The sequence below is a fragment of the Marmota monax genome, unplaced genomic scaffold (assembly GCF_021218885.2).
Source record: "Marmota monax isolate L192 unplaced genomic scaffold, Marmota_monax_Labrador192_F-V1.1 WCK01_AAM20220418_F8-fsc00060, whole genome shotgun sequence".
In the NCBI taxonomy this organism is placed as follows: domain Eukaryota; kingdom Metazoa; phylum Chordata; class Mammalia; order Rodentia; family Sciuridae; genus Marmota; species Marmota monax.
In genome coordinates, this window is record NW_026692826.1 from 7,085,951 (window position 1) to 7,102,570 (window position 16,620).

The 16,620-nt window shown below is 42.8% G+C and overlaps 1 protein-coding gene and 1 long non-coding RNA gene across 12 annotated transcripts in view; both read left to right on the plus strand.

The window, feature by feature from the left end:
- The window catches only part of CUNH18orf63 (chromosome unknown C18orf63 homolog), a 58,753-nt gene extending 50,896 nt beyond the window's left edge, over positions 1–7,857 (plus strand). Inside the window, 2 exon segments of the mRNA XM_058580703.1 lie at positions 1,301–1,425; positions 7,596–7,857. Coding sequence (XP_058436686.1) covers positions 1,301–1,425; positions 7,596–7,857 — 387 coding nt within the window.
- A 5,360-nt stretch (positions 7,858–13,217) lies between these two features.
- Positions 13,218–16,620, plus strand: part of LOC124095485 (uncharacterized) — a 43,910-nt gene continuing 40,507 nt past the window's right edge. For all 11 annotated transcript variants that reach the window (XR_006852475.2, XR_006852478.2, XR_006852479.2 and 8 more), the window contains exon 1: positions 13,218–14,270. This is a non-coding gene — a long non-coding RNA (uncharacterized LOC124095485). The remainder of the gene's footprint in view (positions 14,271–16,620) is intronic.

Sequence of the window (16,620 nt, forward strand, 5' to 3'; positions counted from 1 at the left end):
GATTTGAGGGAAAAGAGGTTTCTCAGATGAATCCAGCATTTTAGACTTGATCACTTGGAAGGATGGGGTATTAACAAATGAGATGAAAAGGAGGGGCAGGTTTTGGATTAGGAGGAGGGCTGGGAATTGACCGTTGGATTTCATATCTACGTAGGCCATTGATGACCCTGACAAGCACTCTGGAGTGATAGAGTGCAAGGTGAAAACCCAGCTGGAGTGGATTTAAGAGAGAAGGAAGGAAGAGGAATAGTAATTCATAAGCATAGACAGTTCTTTTGAGAGGAGTCATCAATTGACCTTCTTATTTCATTTTCTCTTCAAGTAATATTGTCTTTTGATATTATGCCATTCTTGAATGTTATTGTCCCATAGCTCTATAATCTTATATCCCTAGGTGCATGTTTTCAGTCTCCTTTGTTGATTTGCATCATTTCCCAAAGACATTGAAGGAGAATAGTAGTTATGCCAGACACATTTGGAGCCCAGGAAGAATGGGAACAGGGCATTCTGAATGGAGAAGTAAAGTGAGCAAAGGCAGGAAGATGTACATGAGTTTAGGGAACTGATCCTGTTGTGTCTACATATGTCTCCTGTGGGATCACAGTGACTATGAATGAAGCTGTAAATTACATCCAGGCTGGGGCAGGTGTGTGTGTGTGTGTGTGTGTGTGTGTGTGTGTGTGTGTGTGTAACCCTCTGTAGGTTGCTCCATAAACTTGATCTAGGAGCAAATACTAAAAGATCAACAATGCTGACAGACCTAGAAATGTCAGGCCCCAGAAACTAGACATATGTGGGGTATGCCAGAGAAGGGTTTATTCAAGTTTGAGCTGCTGCAAGGAGAAATACAGAAAACAGGGAAGTAGTAGAGAAAAGTGTCACAGGAAGACCATTGATTTATGTGTCGTTATCTGGCTTGTGGGTATTAGCAGTGATTCCGGGAAAGATGGCCAGCAGATGATTATTCTGAATCCCAGGACATGGTAAGAGTTTGGGGAGGTGTCCACATAAAAATGTTAGTTGGAGGAGTATGAGAGAGTATAGGAGTAAAGAGAACACAGGTAATGATTTTGAGGACACGATTCCAGCATTTGAAGAATGAGGATAGAGGAAAAAGGACAGAGAAGGGCAGTACGAACAGAGAGCAGAGGTCAAAGAAGCTGAGACATGGAGCTTAGGGAAGTCAGCCAAGACAAGTCCTGTAAGAAGTCTAGAGAAGGAGCCTGAGAGGAGACAAAGGGAGTTTGTGTCTAAGAAGCTCCTTACAGCTGCCACAGTCAAACTCATGTCCTGAAGACAGGAGAAGACAGGCGAGCAGGAAGCAAGTGGTGGAGTCGGCCACGGGAATGTGTCTGTGACAGAAGAACAGGAGACAGTTAGAAGGGAAGGCCAGATCAAAGCACAGACAAGCCAGGAAATTCAAAGGTACTGGGTGAGACTATGTCAAACAAACAAACTTTTTCAATTTGAACCTTTTCCTGTGATTTTTAAAATTTCTGGAACCTGCTACCATTCAGTTTTAACAGGAAAAACTCAAACTGTCAACCATCTTAGTTTATCAGCTTTTTTGATGATAACTGATATGAATTGATTTTAAATGCTTTATTTATATTTTCTAGGCTTGTTTTCTACCAGTGAAATTTTTTTCTACTTTCCACAAGAAATAAAATGCTTTATGTTTTGTTGTATTCCACAAAGAGCATCCTGGCTACTACTGCATATTGATTATATTATGAAATTCCTGAATTTAAAACCATTCAAGGGTTTTGCTATTTGCATTCAGAGATGAAAGAATATATATGTGGGGTGTGTGTGTGTGTGTGTGTGTGTGTGTGTGTGTAGAATTCACATATTTTTTAAAATTTTGCTTCACTTGTTTCTTTCGAAAGCTTCAAAAGGAATTATTTCTAGTTGGCAGCGTGTATTTCCTGCATAGAAAATATAAATTTGCAGTCATACTTCAGGAGAAAACTGGCAAAACATATTTGTTTCTGTGTTTTATTATATATCTATTTACTTCACCACTAAAATAATTTTGAAATAAAATCTTTAAATCTCTGAGAACAGGAGTTAAGTTACCTTAAAATAAACCCTGGGTCTGCACTTAAGGAACATTTGTCAGTAAAACCGTTCAGCTAAAGTGAATAATGTCACAGAATTTCATAAAAAAATGTTTAAACTCTTATTATAATTTTGAGAATAAGAACATCATATAAATTTTCTTTTTCAAATCCATTCTTAGTCCTGCACCTTGCCAGTATTGTTATTACAAAACGAGTACAAGACTCTTAATAAGCAGAGGACACCTCAAGTCCTTCATTCCCTCTTCAGTTCTAAACTTGGTAACTTTTATTTTCATCTGAATCAGAATTTTAAAACTCTCCCTTTTGGAGCTAATGGCAGAGTGGGTTTTTCAAACTAATCCTTTCACTGAAAACAACTAATAGTGCTGGATCAATTTTTAAAAATATGTAAAATCATCAAAGCATCAAAATGATATTAAGAATTACCAGTCTATTTGTTGTTTGTATTCTTAATAGCTACCATTATAACTGAAGTGAGATGAAATCTTAGAGTACTTTTGATTTGCATTTCTCTAATTGTTAGAGATGTTGAATATTTTTTCATATATTTGTTGATTGATTGTATATCATCTTCTGAAAAGTGTCTGTTCAATTCCCAAAGGACTTTAAAAGAGCATACTACAGGGACATAGCCACATCAATGTTTATAGCAGCGCAATTCACAATAGCTAAACTGTGGAACCAACCTAAATGCCCTTCAGTAGAGGAATGGATAAAGAAAATGTGGCATATATACTCAATGGAATATTACTTAGCAATAAGAGAGACTAAAATCATGGCATTTGCAGGTAAAGGGATGGAGTTGGAGAATATAATGCTTAGTGAAGTTAGCCAATCCCCAAATACCAAATGCTGAATGTTTTCTCTGATATAAGGAGGCTGATTCATAGTGGGGTTGGGGAGGGGGATCAACTCTATATAGGGCAAAGGGTTGGGAGGGGAAGGCAGGAGGAATGGGGTAGAAAAGATGGTGGAATGAGATGGACATCATTACCCTGAGTACATGTATGAAGAACGAATGGTCTGAATATAATTTATATACAACCAGAGATATGAAAAACTGTGCTCTATATGTGTAATATGAATTATAATGCATTCTGCTGTCATATATAACAAATTAGAATAAAAAATTTAAAAATAAATAAATAAATAAATTACCAGTCTAAATCTTAGAGGAAATGAGAAACCACAAAAATAAGCAATAGTATTCAAAATTGCTTTTGCTCTTAAGAAATTTGATAACCCAGACACAAAACTGAGCTGAGGATTTGATGACATAGAGGAGTGAGGGAAAGAATGAAGAAGAGAGACTTTCAAAGGTGGGTGTCTGACTGGAGCTGCCCACTGCCCCTGCAGCACACACCTATTGCTGGGACCTAAAAGGCGATGTCCTCAGCACCCAGAAGGGTAACGGGACTGTGGGCTACTGCTGAGGCAGTACGGGATAAACATTCCTAAGAAGCCCCCCACCCCCAAAAGTGGATTTCAGCCTAAATTTGCATCAAGTTATCCAATAAACTTCAAATCAAGAATTCTGTTTAAAAATATATCAGAAATGTCAAAAACTTCAGGGAGAAAAATAAAACATTACCAAGTGACATTAAAACAGATCCAAGTAAATGGAGAGGTATATCTTGTTTACAGGTTAGTTGAGGAGCAGGTCACCTTCAACCTCAGGTTCTGTGCTGGCAGCCTGACACTGTCACCACAAAAAGGACACAACGGATCTTCTTGCCTTGGAGGCCCAGTAAGAGGGTGTCTGAAGCCAGCTTTGCAGTCACAGAGGAAAACCTTTCCTTTGGTTTTATGGCTGTTTCAGTTGAAGGTTTTGGCCTCTTATGACTCAGCTTAATTTTAAAAAGTTTATACATAAATGTAAAGAAGGAAACAAGAAAACACTCCAAACCACACCCCCCAGAAAGAATCCTTTACGTTTGCATTGGCCCTTACAGACCTTCATGTGTATATATATTTATTTTTACAAAACTGAGAACATTCTTGCTTTATACCTGATTTTTTTCAGTTACCACTGTTTTATATGGACCCTTAAACAGGCTTTAGGAGCTTTGTTGGTTGGTATCTGCTCTGGAAAGATTAGATGAACACCCCTAAGACAAGGAAAATGGCCATCTCTGTTAGGAGTCTGGATCTCGGGAGCCTCCCAATAATTCCCAATAATGGCGAAAGGGAGCTAACCCTCCCCACAGGTCTCACACATTCTGCTACCCATGAATATGGCTTTCCTAGGCTTAGTTCCAGAATGTATTCACACCTGCTTGTTCAGTTTCCCAATCTTCTTCAGCTGGTCACATGACCTGCCAGATTCAAAGGGAAAGCAAGTTTCATTTCCCTCCATATCTCTGATTTAAATTCCCCTGGGCTCAATCTTGTCTGTGCCTATTTTACTCATGTTCTGCTAAGTACATCCTAGGTCATATGGTAGACCCTTGCCGGGTCAGTGTGGCAGCATTTGCTCTGATCTCCTGGGCTCCTCAACATGGCTCCTGCCTCATCTCTCCACTCATCAATTGAGAAACACAGCATTTTTCCATCTCCACTTCACTGCATAGCCTCTGGGTCAGCTAAGCTCAAGGTGCTTTTCTGTTCTGTAGGTTTTTCTGTGCACAATTTTCCCACTGTGTTTTCTCTCTGTGTTATCCTTGCCCTCTGCAGTGAGCCTGGCCACCACTTTCACTGCCACAACCAGCTTGGCTCCAGTGTACTCTTTCTTGTTCTTGGTTCAATGCACCCAAACTTATGAGTCTTTAAGAAACTCTGTCCAACACTGAATTTCAGTGAATTCCCTCTTTCACCCACCTCATTGAGAAGCAGTACTCTCACTGCTTTAACACAAAAAAACTAACAAAAATAAATGTCATCTAAGTGAAATGTGCTACCTTTCTGGATTTTTAAAAATGAAATTTGTTGTTTAGACATAGTTTATATAATTAGTAGGCACTGTTCTAGGTCGTGAATATTTTTGTTTATATTTTTATTATACAGAAAGATTTTAAAAAATTTTTCACCCCAATTTTTCATTTTACATTGATAATATTATGAGATTACTGTTTTCATTTATGAAATGAGAAAACTGATGTCAAGAGAATTTATAAAATTTGCTCGAAGTTGGGCAACCAACTATATGACAGTGTTAAGGTTGGAATTCAGGTTTTCAGGTTTCTAGCTCTTTACGTTTAGACAGCTGTGGCTCCTGACCACCTAGAAGGACAATAGTCACAAAAAAGAAAGTTAGCTTCCGCTGAGCCAAGGCCAACAAGAATAATCTTTGATTGTGGGAACCATACCACAGTTCTGAAGATCCTCAGTCACCTGCAGGTTTTGCAACTTCCTCCTGCTCTTTTTCCTTCTCTAATAAGAATGAAAAAAAAAAATGTGAGTTCTTGTAGTCCTGAGTTTAACTAACTTCTAGTGCTTCCCCTCTTAAGAAACGCAAGCTATAGACAGCCAACAAATGATCTATTTAAAGAAAGAAGATATAGGAGGAAAGTAGAAAGGAGGTCTGGTAAGTGTGCACCTCTTGGCTGAGCAAGAAGCCAGGGCCTCCTGTTCAAGAGCTGAGATCCTCCCTCCTGCAGGGGAGGTATCATATTATTATTGTTAGTTCTGGTCTTCTATGGACAGCTAGCTGCTTTTCAGGGGAGAGCTATAGCATAATTACAATGAAATGTGTTTTCTTTTTTGGAAGTATAGAAAATGGAACAAGAAATTGTCTTCTAGATACATTACCTATGCAGAAAATGGTTATCTATCTATAAGAAGATAGATAGTTATGCAAACTGATAGAAGGAAGGAAATCAGTTTGCATAACTATTGAGACTATGAAATGCTTTCTAAGATAAACTGCAATTTTTTAACTTCTGAATTCACTGAAATTTCTAGAAATAAGCAGAATTCTCAGAAAATATTGCCAAGCAGTACACTCACAGACAGCAGAGCTAGAGAGTAAGTCTTACAATGTGACCTGCTGTACCATGAAATTAAATGATCTAATCATATTAGGCCATTTAAGAAGTTTTAATAACTAATGACTAGTGAGCAGGGATCTCAGGTTGCAGTTGTCTTGTTTGACTTTTATTTTGTGGCCTTATTTTTTAAAAAATCATTTCATATATGTTCTGGAAAAAATATTAGTTTATGCTCTTTTTCCAGTTTAATTCAGTACTTACCCTCATAACAAGGATGATGAAAGACCTGAGGGAAAAAAAAGAGGCAGGGTGGGGTATTCCATATTAGATATGAATCTCAAGCATTTCTTTGTATATCTTCTTCAAGATGAAAGAACAAGAGGCTATCAAAAAACTATTCCTTTACTGACTGAAAAATGAAACATAATTTTACTATAAACTTGAACTAGAAAGAACTATTAAGAATCAGCCAGGGCCTAGCATATCTTATAAACTGTAAAGGAAGAGGAGAGAAATGCCCAGTTCCAAAAATTAGAGACCCAGGGAAGTAGGAGATAGTCACAAAAAGCTGAATTGTTTGGGAATGAACAGGGGTCAGAAGTCACAGTTATAGTCAATAGTACAGACGGGCAGGGGGGAAGAGAGGATATGAAGTCCCTGGATACCTTAGGGGCATCACTGGGGGCTCTGCAGATGGAACCCAAGGTCCTGTGTAGGTCAACCATCCCGTAGCGGTGCCACTCTTGAATCCGTGATCTCCGTGGCTGAGTTAAGCCTCTGGGCATTGGGATTAGTTACCAGCTACAGATAACTAATACTTCCATACAGGGCACACACAAGGTCATGAAGTAGGGGTTACAAGGGAAAGTGCTCAGCAAGCACCTCAGGACATCAATCTGAACACAGGAGGAAATATCTGTGTAGGTTAGATTGGGCAAATCATCCTGGGCTGCCTCTCCTTCTGCCTTTGTGTGAGAGAACAGTTCTGAAGAGGCACACCCAGGCCCAGGATGGCGGAATGGGGAGGCTGCCTCCTGCTGCTCCGCAGTGGAGAACCCAGAAAGCAGACAGGCAGCTTCTCCACAATGTGGGTGAACAATAAAAAGGGCGAGGGCTTTACTGGACCCTAAAACTGGACACTCAAAGCAGACTGGGGACACAGGAGGTTGGATATAATAAATAAGGAAAACTCCCAGCAGCATGGAGGCTGCAGAGCCAGGCGGAAGCTCCAGCCAGAGAGGCCTCCGCCGGCCAAGTAGAGGGATCAGGGAATTAGAGGAGCCTGTGGGGGTGTCCAGGGACCCAGGAAGTTGCCCCACAAACCTGGAGGATGCGATGCACGATATCCAATATCCATGTGTGGGGAAAGAAGCCACCGTCTCCCCAGGCGGCCAGTGGGGGACAAGGAAAGGAACCACCTTGCATTGCTGCCTGGCAAACCCGAGCTTGGCCTGAAATAGAGGCCCAGTAAACACACGCTGCAGGACACAGAGTGTGCTTAAGTGACCAGGAGGAAATCAAATGGGACGACTTGTCCAGCAACCCACCAGGCTCTTCTCATCTCCTCTGTTCCAACTGCTTGCAGGACCCGCTGGGAGAGATGCATCTCCCTGGAAACCCCAAGGGCGGGGTGGGGGAAATTGGAGACTGAACCCAAGATCAGGAAATGTGGGTCCACAGGTGATGTAGAGGACCAAGAACTGGCTCCCCTACCACACGAGTGGAATCCAGGGGAGATCCCTGGGGTGCAGCCTTCCAGGATGAACCAGCAAGTAGTGGGCGCCGGAGGTGCGCTGACTTGGTCTCCAGACCAATGGTCATCCAGCAAAGAGCCCGAGGCCACCTAAGCCGAAACCCTGCCTCCAGGCCTTCTGCCTGTGGATTACCTCTCCCACTCCAGCAATCTGGAGGGTGGGGCATCACACTCCAGACAGCCCCCACAAAATTACTGAGAAGCTAAGAATATTTTGAACTCCAATGGAAAGAATTCTTTAACCTTTCATCAAAGTTTTTTTTTTCTTTTTATTTACTTAATTACTTATTTTTTAAATTGTTTTTCACTGAAGACTTGCTACCCAAATCAGACTCCCTGGAAAGGCTGGGGCGAGCTGTACTTACACCAAGTCTGAGGTACTTAGGAAATGTGGTTCTGTTATCTGAGTTAGGGTTAAAGGCTGTCCCTCACACCCTGTGCTTCCCTGTGGCATTCTTTCTGCTAAGTCACAGTGAGTCACAATTTTTATATGTGTGACATAAACAACAGAGAAGACATGTTTATGCGAAAGTTTTCAAGGGTGTCAGTAGTCTCTGTATATACACAATTTCATTAAAAACCTTTGTGCAGATGAATAGATCTTGATACTCCCTTCCACCAGCCCTGTGCGCTGTACACTCCCTTTCAGAACATTTCTCATTTCACTTAGCAACAGATAGTGGTCTCAAGGTGTCACATGGAGCTTATATGCTTGGAAAAGTCCCCAAGAGGCTGATTGTATTAAGGGGGTTCCTCTCCCCTGCTGGCCCCTTGAGAATCATTCTTAATTAGTTGGGACCAGTGCTCCAGCTTGCAGCTCTGAGAACTGGGAAACCAGTGTGAACTTCCGTTTTCAGCAGGAAGGACTGACCTTCACTGAGGAGTGCTCAGTATCAAGGATTCCACGGTATCAGGATGTGCTTATTTCCCCCCACCCTGCTGTCTCCTGACCATGCAGCTGGTCAGTGGCTGGGAAGCCCTAGGACTGGAAGAGCCCTCTGCATGCACATGGGGGTCCAGGGACCAACCATCTCACAAGAGCCTCCAGAAACTCAGCAATCTTGTATAAATGGCAGTTAATGACTATAACCTAGGTTTTCATGGCAGATCTATAAAACAAAGAACTTTTATATAAAATTGAGTAGGCTTTTTCTCAGAGCAGTAAATTCTGCCTGCCTCTTTCCTCCTGAGAACCAGTTTTAGTATTTTATAAACATAGTAAGCCACACTAAACACAGGGCCACTGAGATGAAACGAAGGAGCATATTTTTAGTCATATTTCTCTCTAACCAGATTTACCACATTTCATTATATTGCTGCCTACTATTGCTCTGTGGTCTCTAAGGAAATAAATAGATGAAATTGAGAATAAAACAACATAAAGTAGGATATTCAATACCCCAGGTTGCAGATGCCCAATCAGGTCACACAATGATTGAATTTAGCTCATGCTAACCTGATTTCAAGTGCAGTTCGGCTCACAGGGACAATGAGAAACAGAATGCTTGTTCCACATTATCAGAAAGTATTTACATTGAAACATATGGCTCTGAGTTTCCCTGCTGTACAGGAATAATAGCTCACAATAGGCAGAGATCGCTGCCCACATTCAGAGATCACTACATTTAGAAACCACTGAATATTGCCTTAATACTCTACACCCAACAATTATTTTTGACCAAGGAAGACATTAACAAGCATCCCTTGTGCTCTTCCCCCAACACATGGAACACACATACACACACACCATCTCTACCTGTTGTCCCTGGGAAGGCGGAGAGTGTTAGGAGCCATGACTTCATCACAGGCAGCCCCACTAGACTTCGTCCCCTCCTCAACTTGCCAACCTTGATATATTATTGCTTTGTTCAAAAAAAGAGGCCCTAAAGCATAGAAAATCTGCAGAAGTCTAAAGGAAGGATGTTCAGACATTTAAGTTGATTACATTAAAAAGAGTGCAATTTCTTTCTAGGGAAGGGAAGTTGCATTGGTCGCTTTTGCCTGGGCTGGTTTTGATCAAACAGGAATTCTGTTGGGAAGTGGGGCAATGGGCCCTTCAAACCTACTGCTGTTGACTGAGTTGCACAAAAGTTACACTAAGTCAGCACAGAAAGCTGTCTTCTTCCACAGGTTCAGTTCCTGTGTTTTAAGTGAGGGACCCGAAGTACGTGGTTCGCAGTCCTGTTATAGTTATGAAAAAAATGACGTTCATACATGTACTTTGGATAATGATGACCCTCACATTCCACCATCATTGTTAACCCTATGTCCTCTCCCTTCCCATCCCACCCCTCTGTCCTATCTAGAGTTCGTCTATTCCTCCCATGCTCCCTCTCCCTAAGCCATTATGAATCAGCCTCCTTATAGCAGAGAAAACATTTGGCATTTGTTTTGGGGGGGATTGGCTAACTTCACTTAGCATTCTCTTCTCTAATTCCATCCATTTACTTGCAAATGCCATGATTTTAGTCTCTTTTATTGCTGAGTAATATTCCATTGTGTATATATATCACATTTTTAAAAAAATTTTATTTGTTTTAATTAGTTACACATGACAGTACAATGATCTTGACATATCGTACATTTGAATCAGATGTATATACCACATTTTTAATCCATTCATCTACTACTTTGTATACAAAGATATGAAAAATTTGTGCTCTATATGTATCATATGAATTGTAATGCATTCTGCTGTCATATATAAATTAAAAATTGATTTAAAAATATATTATGCAGATATCTTCTATCAAGTCATAGTTTTCTTTTTGTCTACTTCACATATTTTTGCAGAACAAAATATTTTAATTTTGTTGAGATCCAAAATCAATGTTTTTCTTTTATGGAGGAAAATTCTTGCGGTGTCAAGTCTAAAATCTTTGCCTAGCTCTGGGTCCTGAAGATGCTCTCCCTTGTTCATTTCTAAGAGTTTTTAAGCTTGCATTTTGTATTTAAGTTCATGATCTATTTTGAGTCAGTTTTTATTTTAGGTAGGAGATTGGATGATATTTTCTTTCCCTATCAACATCTAATTGTTCCAGAAACATTGTTGAAAAGACTGTCCTTCTTTCATTGAATAATTTTGGTACTTTCAACAAAAATATCATGACTAATCAATGACTGAATAAATTCAAATAAAGAAAATGTGGTATATAAAAACAGGAGTTCTATTCATCCATAAAGAAAAATGGATGGAAGTACAGTTCATTATGTGAATATGTTTAACGTAAGTTAAACTCAGAAGGTCAAGGGTCCTATGTTTTCTGTCATATGTGGAAGCTAGAGAGGAAGATTGTGGGAGGGAGATCACATGAAAATCAAAGGGAGATCGGTAGAGAAACGGGACCAGGGATGAGGGATGGGGGAAATGTTGGGGAGTAATATTGGTGAACTATATTGTTATATTATGTGCATGTATAAATATGTAACAGCAAATTCCACCACTATGTACAACTATAAGGTACCAAAACCAATGTGGAGCAAATGTCATGCTTCTACAGATCCTAGGAAAATGACATTTTGGTCTTTAAGAAAAACTTTCTTATTGTGAAAAAAAAAATCATGGATTCAAAAGAGTTTTCACATGTAGAGTTTAAAGAAGAGTAACAATATTACAACTTGAAGAATGATAGTGAATAAGAAGAAGATATATATACGTGTGTGTGTACAAGCTAGAGAATAATAACGAACGATAATGAATCACCACCAAAACCTCAGAAGGTTCCTCAGAGCTTCCTTCTGACCTCATTCCCTGCAAGAAGCGACCGCTGTCTCGAGACCATAGAGAAAGCAAGGATGTGTGGGTGACTGAAGTGTCCCACGTGGGCATGCAGCTGGGCAGGGGGCCTTTCGTGGGGAAGCACACTCCAGGAACTGGGAGGTGGCGTGATGCCACGTGATGCATTTGCTGTTGTGTGTGTCTACCCAAGTCACTTGCAGCTCACTAGAGGGACTGAGCTGGTGGCTTCTCAGAGAAGCTCCCTCACGTCTCCACTGCCATCTCTTCATTCCACTGAGCTGCTCCCTCGTGGCATTCGGCTGCCTTGAGCTGGCTGCCCCTTCCAGGGAAATCAGCAGAAGAAAAGTGCATTCATGGAATGAGTTGGGTTGCTCCTGCCCTGGGGTTCCCCGAAATATTAGAGCGCATGACCACATCTGTCTGTTTCGGGAAGTCTGCGTTCCTGTGGGATCGCTCCTCAGCCCCACTCATTTCCTGCTGCTTTCCATCTGACCTGCCCTGCCTTCCTTTCCCTTCCTCCTTTCTCTCTCTCTTTGTCAACAGTCAGCTTCCTTCACAACGGTCTTCTCTAGTGCCGAGAAGGAAAGAGAGCGCCGGTCTGGCCTGCGCTTCCTACAGTCTGCACATCTGTACTCAGGTCTACCTGTGAGGATCTGTGCACCAACTCCACAGAAATAACCAACACACATGGACGTTGCAGCCTCCATGTATATTCAGGAAAGAAAAACATTCTAAGAAACCACTCTAAAGAGTGACCGTCTGCTGAAATGCAGCTCTGACCTCTGTGGTATGCAAGGGGGGAGTCCAGCTCCTGGAAACCAGAGCCCCAGGATGGCCCCTTCTCCACAGAGGGTCCCCCCCCCCCGTGGGCAGCTTTCAAGAAGAAAGACCATTAGCTTAGAGTGACATCAAGTTCTGTTCAGTCAGCTTCCTGTCACTAGACAAAGTACCTGGGAAAAAAGACAATTCAAGGACGAAAGATTTATTTGGGCTCACGGTTTCAGAGCTTCAGCCCACAGTGGATTGGCCCCAGCAGCGTGGGCCTGTGGCCAGGCAGAGCACCATGGCAAGGAGCCACTGTGGGTTGAAACTGCTGACCGCAGGCAGCTGGGAAGCCGAGCCAAAAAGAGAACACCAGGAGGAAGGGGCCAGAGACAGATGTGGTCTTCAAGGGCACGCCCAAGGATGTGCCTCCTCCAACTAGGCCACTTCCTGAGTTCCCCCCACCTCCCAATAGCGCCATCAGCTGGGACTGAGCCTTCGACGCATGAGCTTTGGGGACATTTAAGATCCAAACCAGGGTTGGGGATATGGCTCAGTTTGTAAAGTGCTTGCCTCACGGGCACAAGGCCCTGGGCTCTATCCTCAGCACCACACACACACAAAAGATCCAAACCATAATAAGCTCCCATTCCTTAAGAGACAAGATACTTGCAGGAAATGAATTTTTTTTTTCTATTCTCTCTTCATGAAGGATATATATAAAATCTTGGGATCTGGTCTCACCCACAGTCATCATGTTTTATTACTATTCTTTGATGAAAAAGAAAATCACATATTGGGCTGGGAATGTGAGCTAGAAAATGTGTAAGGCACTGTGCTTTCTATAATAGTCAGAGCATAAAAATAACCTTGAGTCCCACGGGTGCCTCTTGACATCTAATGCCAGCTGCCAGCTCCCAACCCTCTGCCTTCTGCCCTTTTTCTAATTATAATAGTCTCTGGAAAGTGGCTGTCCAAATCAGTTCTTACAACGCCGGAATCCGAGCAAGCTTTGAGACGCTGTGGTCGTTTGTCTTGTTGCGGCCGACTTGGAGCACTACTTCATCAGATCACAGAAGACCTGCGACTGCTGTGTAGGCCTCTGCAGAGCAAATGATCGGAGCAGGATGGATGGGACTATAGTGAGGAAATTCTGAAGTTCATAGTTTAAATTCCTGTAAATTCTTAAAATCACAAATTTTAAGGAATTGGGGAGTATTTCAAGGGCAGGAAACATTAGCTTTGTGTGTGTGTGTGTGTGTGTGTGTGTGTCACTCAGAACGTTGTACTGTGCAAAGGAAGTGGAACAAGGTCCAGGCAATAAACTGAGTAAGGAAGTCCTGTGTGAGCCTGCAACGACGTGAGCACAGAACACCCGGAGGCAGTTTCCTTCTCTTTCCAAGGTCACCTCTTCTTCAGGTACTTGAAACTGTGATCTCTAACCACACTCCTTAAGTGGGGGTTTTAACTGCATCTGTCCCACGTCTGAGATCACATTTGTACCTCTGTCATCGTCCTGGAAATTTCCGTTCCAGCGATCGATTACCACGTGTTTTGTTTTATTCCTCCATCGGGCTTCAGTTTTGAATTCCACAAATCCTGATTCAACCTCAACCTAATGAAAGAAGGTGCCACGCCTTTCTTAGTTGCTACTCTGGATAGTGAAGGCTTTAAGGCTTTTAGCAATAGAGGCAGGGCAGAGGAGGCAAAGTGGGCAGATGATTGGCCAAAAAAACCAGCTTTTGGCTACCCTACCCCAGGGGTCTGAAAGTGACCCTAGGAAAGAGCCCTCCACAAGCTGAACTCTCCGACAGTCCCTGCGGCCCATCAGTGAGTCACTGCCATGAGGAGGGCAAGAGTATGCTCTGATTGTCCCACCCAGGGCCACGGAGCAGCAATCCCGCTGGAGCAATCTTGGTTCTACTGGAAGATGACTCTGCCATGAGTGACAGCCCCAGACCCGAGGAGCTCCAGGAGTCGAGATCGCGTCACCCTCCACATAGCAGGTAGGAGAACAAAACTATTTATCGGCACCGGCACCGGAGCTGCCTGCTCTGTCCTGACTCAGCCAGGAGTGCTCCATGACAGGAGTGTATGGTAGATTCAAAGTGAGACACTTCACTTTTCCTCTCACTTGCAGAATTGGCTCTCAAACTATCTCCCATTCCTTTCTCTATGTCCCAGAATGTCCCATCCCTCTGTTACTAAGGGACCTATTGACAAAGTTAGGAACAAGTACCTCAATGGCCTGAAATCAAATTTAGGGAGAAGTGCCCTTAGAACAAGACATTCATTCACTAGCCTTTTATTTACTTTTTAAGTATCATATATTTATTACTGGACCCACCAAACCCAGTACCTCAGTGCCTTCATCTCTCAAGAAAGATCAGATTCCCAGTTAAATATGCCCAGACAGCTTGGCACGGTCAGCTGAACATGACCCTGACTGAGCACAAGTCTGTGTCATCTCCTGTAATTCCTTATAGATCACTTGGTTCTCCTCCAATGTCACTTGGAGGAGAGTGCTTTGTGTAAAGGTTTTCTATCCAGCCATAACTGGGAATCCATAGCTGACAGATATTTCATGACTGACTTTCTTACTGTGTTTCATCCAAATTCATTGGGGAAATGGGACAGTTCTGCTTCTGTAAATGCCCCAGGATTCAATCCCTGACATTCCTGTAAGATGTGGAAAGAAGTGGCATGAGCCACAGTGGCAAGAAGTGCTGAGAGCCATAGCCGAGTCCGAATGACGCATGGCATTTTTGCCAGAACGGAGTGGTTGAGAGGTGGCCAGCGAGCCATTGAGAAGATGATGGTTATGTTAAGCTGTGTATATTAGACCCCTGCTGTCCACCTCGGCCTGCTACTTTGGAGTTCTCATGGGGATTCCCCGAGAGTTCCCATTGGTGGGGGAAGTGCCGGAGGAGGGATTTCCGGTTGGTGGTTCCTGGAGGAGCCGTGTGGGTGGCGTTCAGGAGAGTTCCTGGGGAGTGTGTGTGGAGTGTGCTGGTGGAGTTCAGAAATAAAGTTTGTTCCTGCTTGAGTGGCTCGTGATTTGTGCCCAGCCAGACTGCGGCAAAGAAGAGGTGAAGCTGCTTGCCCTTTTAAATAAGAAGAGAGCCCTCAGAGTCTCCATGCCTTTAAATGGGGGAACCCCAAAAGTTGAGAGGCCCTAATTTGTACACCATTATTGATATAAGGTTTTCCCTAAAAGGCCCAGAAACCTCTTCAAAGGGTCCAGTATTAGGGATTTGTCCACACCCCAGGAGCCTTTAGGTTGGCCCTGAGTGACTGCCTCACTGTCCAGGCCTGAGTCTAAAAGACAGCTCTGTGGATTTCTGGGCATGAAATATCCGTCAGCTATGGACTCCCAGTTATGGCTGGATAGAGAACCTTTACACAAGGCACTAAAGGGAGAGGACAAAGGAACTTTCCCCCAGACTGAAGGGCACGTGACCTATTAAAGACTGAGCTGGGTCGTGCTCAAGCTGGGCCTTCCCAACCTAGAAACTCTATACACACAAAGGCTGGATTTAGTTTAAAGGTTCCAATTCAAACATTAGACCTGCTTCAAGGGCAGTTTCCTACTTCTCCAAACACTAGATCTAGTGGTCAAGTTGTTTGAAAGCAGAGGCTACACCTGGTTTGTGGTCAACAAGGCCTCCTAATCAACCTTGGGACAACATAAGAAGGTTCACCACCCCAAGTCCAGGCAGTTTGGGAAGTCAAGGTCATCTCTAACTCATGGAGGGAAGACCAACAAGAAGTCAGGCCCTCCCGGCCAGGCAAGGTGGCCAGGCCTGTAATCCCAGCTGCTGAGGCAGGAGGCTCAAGGGTTCTCAGGCAGCCTCAGCAACTTAGTGAGGCCCTAAGCAACTTAGCAAGACCCTGTCTCAAAATACAAAATAAAAAAGGCTAGGGATGTGGCTCACTGGTTAAGTGCTCCAGGATTCGATCCCTGGTACAAAAAAAAGAAATCAGGCCCTCCTGTTAGATAGTCCTGTATAGGCATTATAGAACAAACTTACTCCAGCCAGTAAGACCTTAGTAAGTCTGAGGATGATGGTTCACCGATGGAGGCAGTTTTGTAGAAAAGGGCATCCGAGAAACTGGACACAGAGTGGGAAGTGGCTATGATACCACAGAAGCAAATGCCTGTCTCTAACACCTCTGCCCAAAGCATAGCTCATTGCCCTTATCTGGAGCCCTACAATTAAAATAAGGAAGAATCTTAAATATCTACACATTCCAAATATGGATTTCAAGTACTCCATGCCCAGTGGCTATCTAGAGAGAAAGAAGGGTGTTAACAACTTGAAATTTCCAGATAAAGTATAGAGACCTATTATTAAA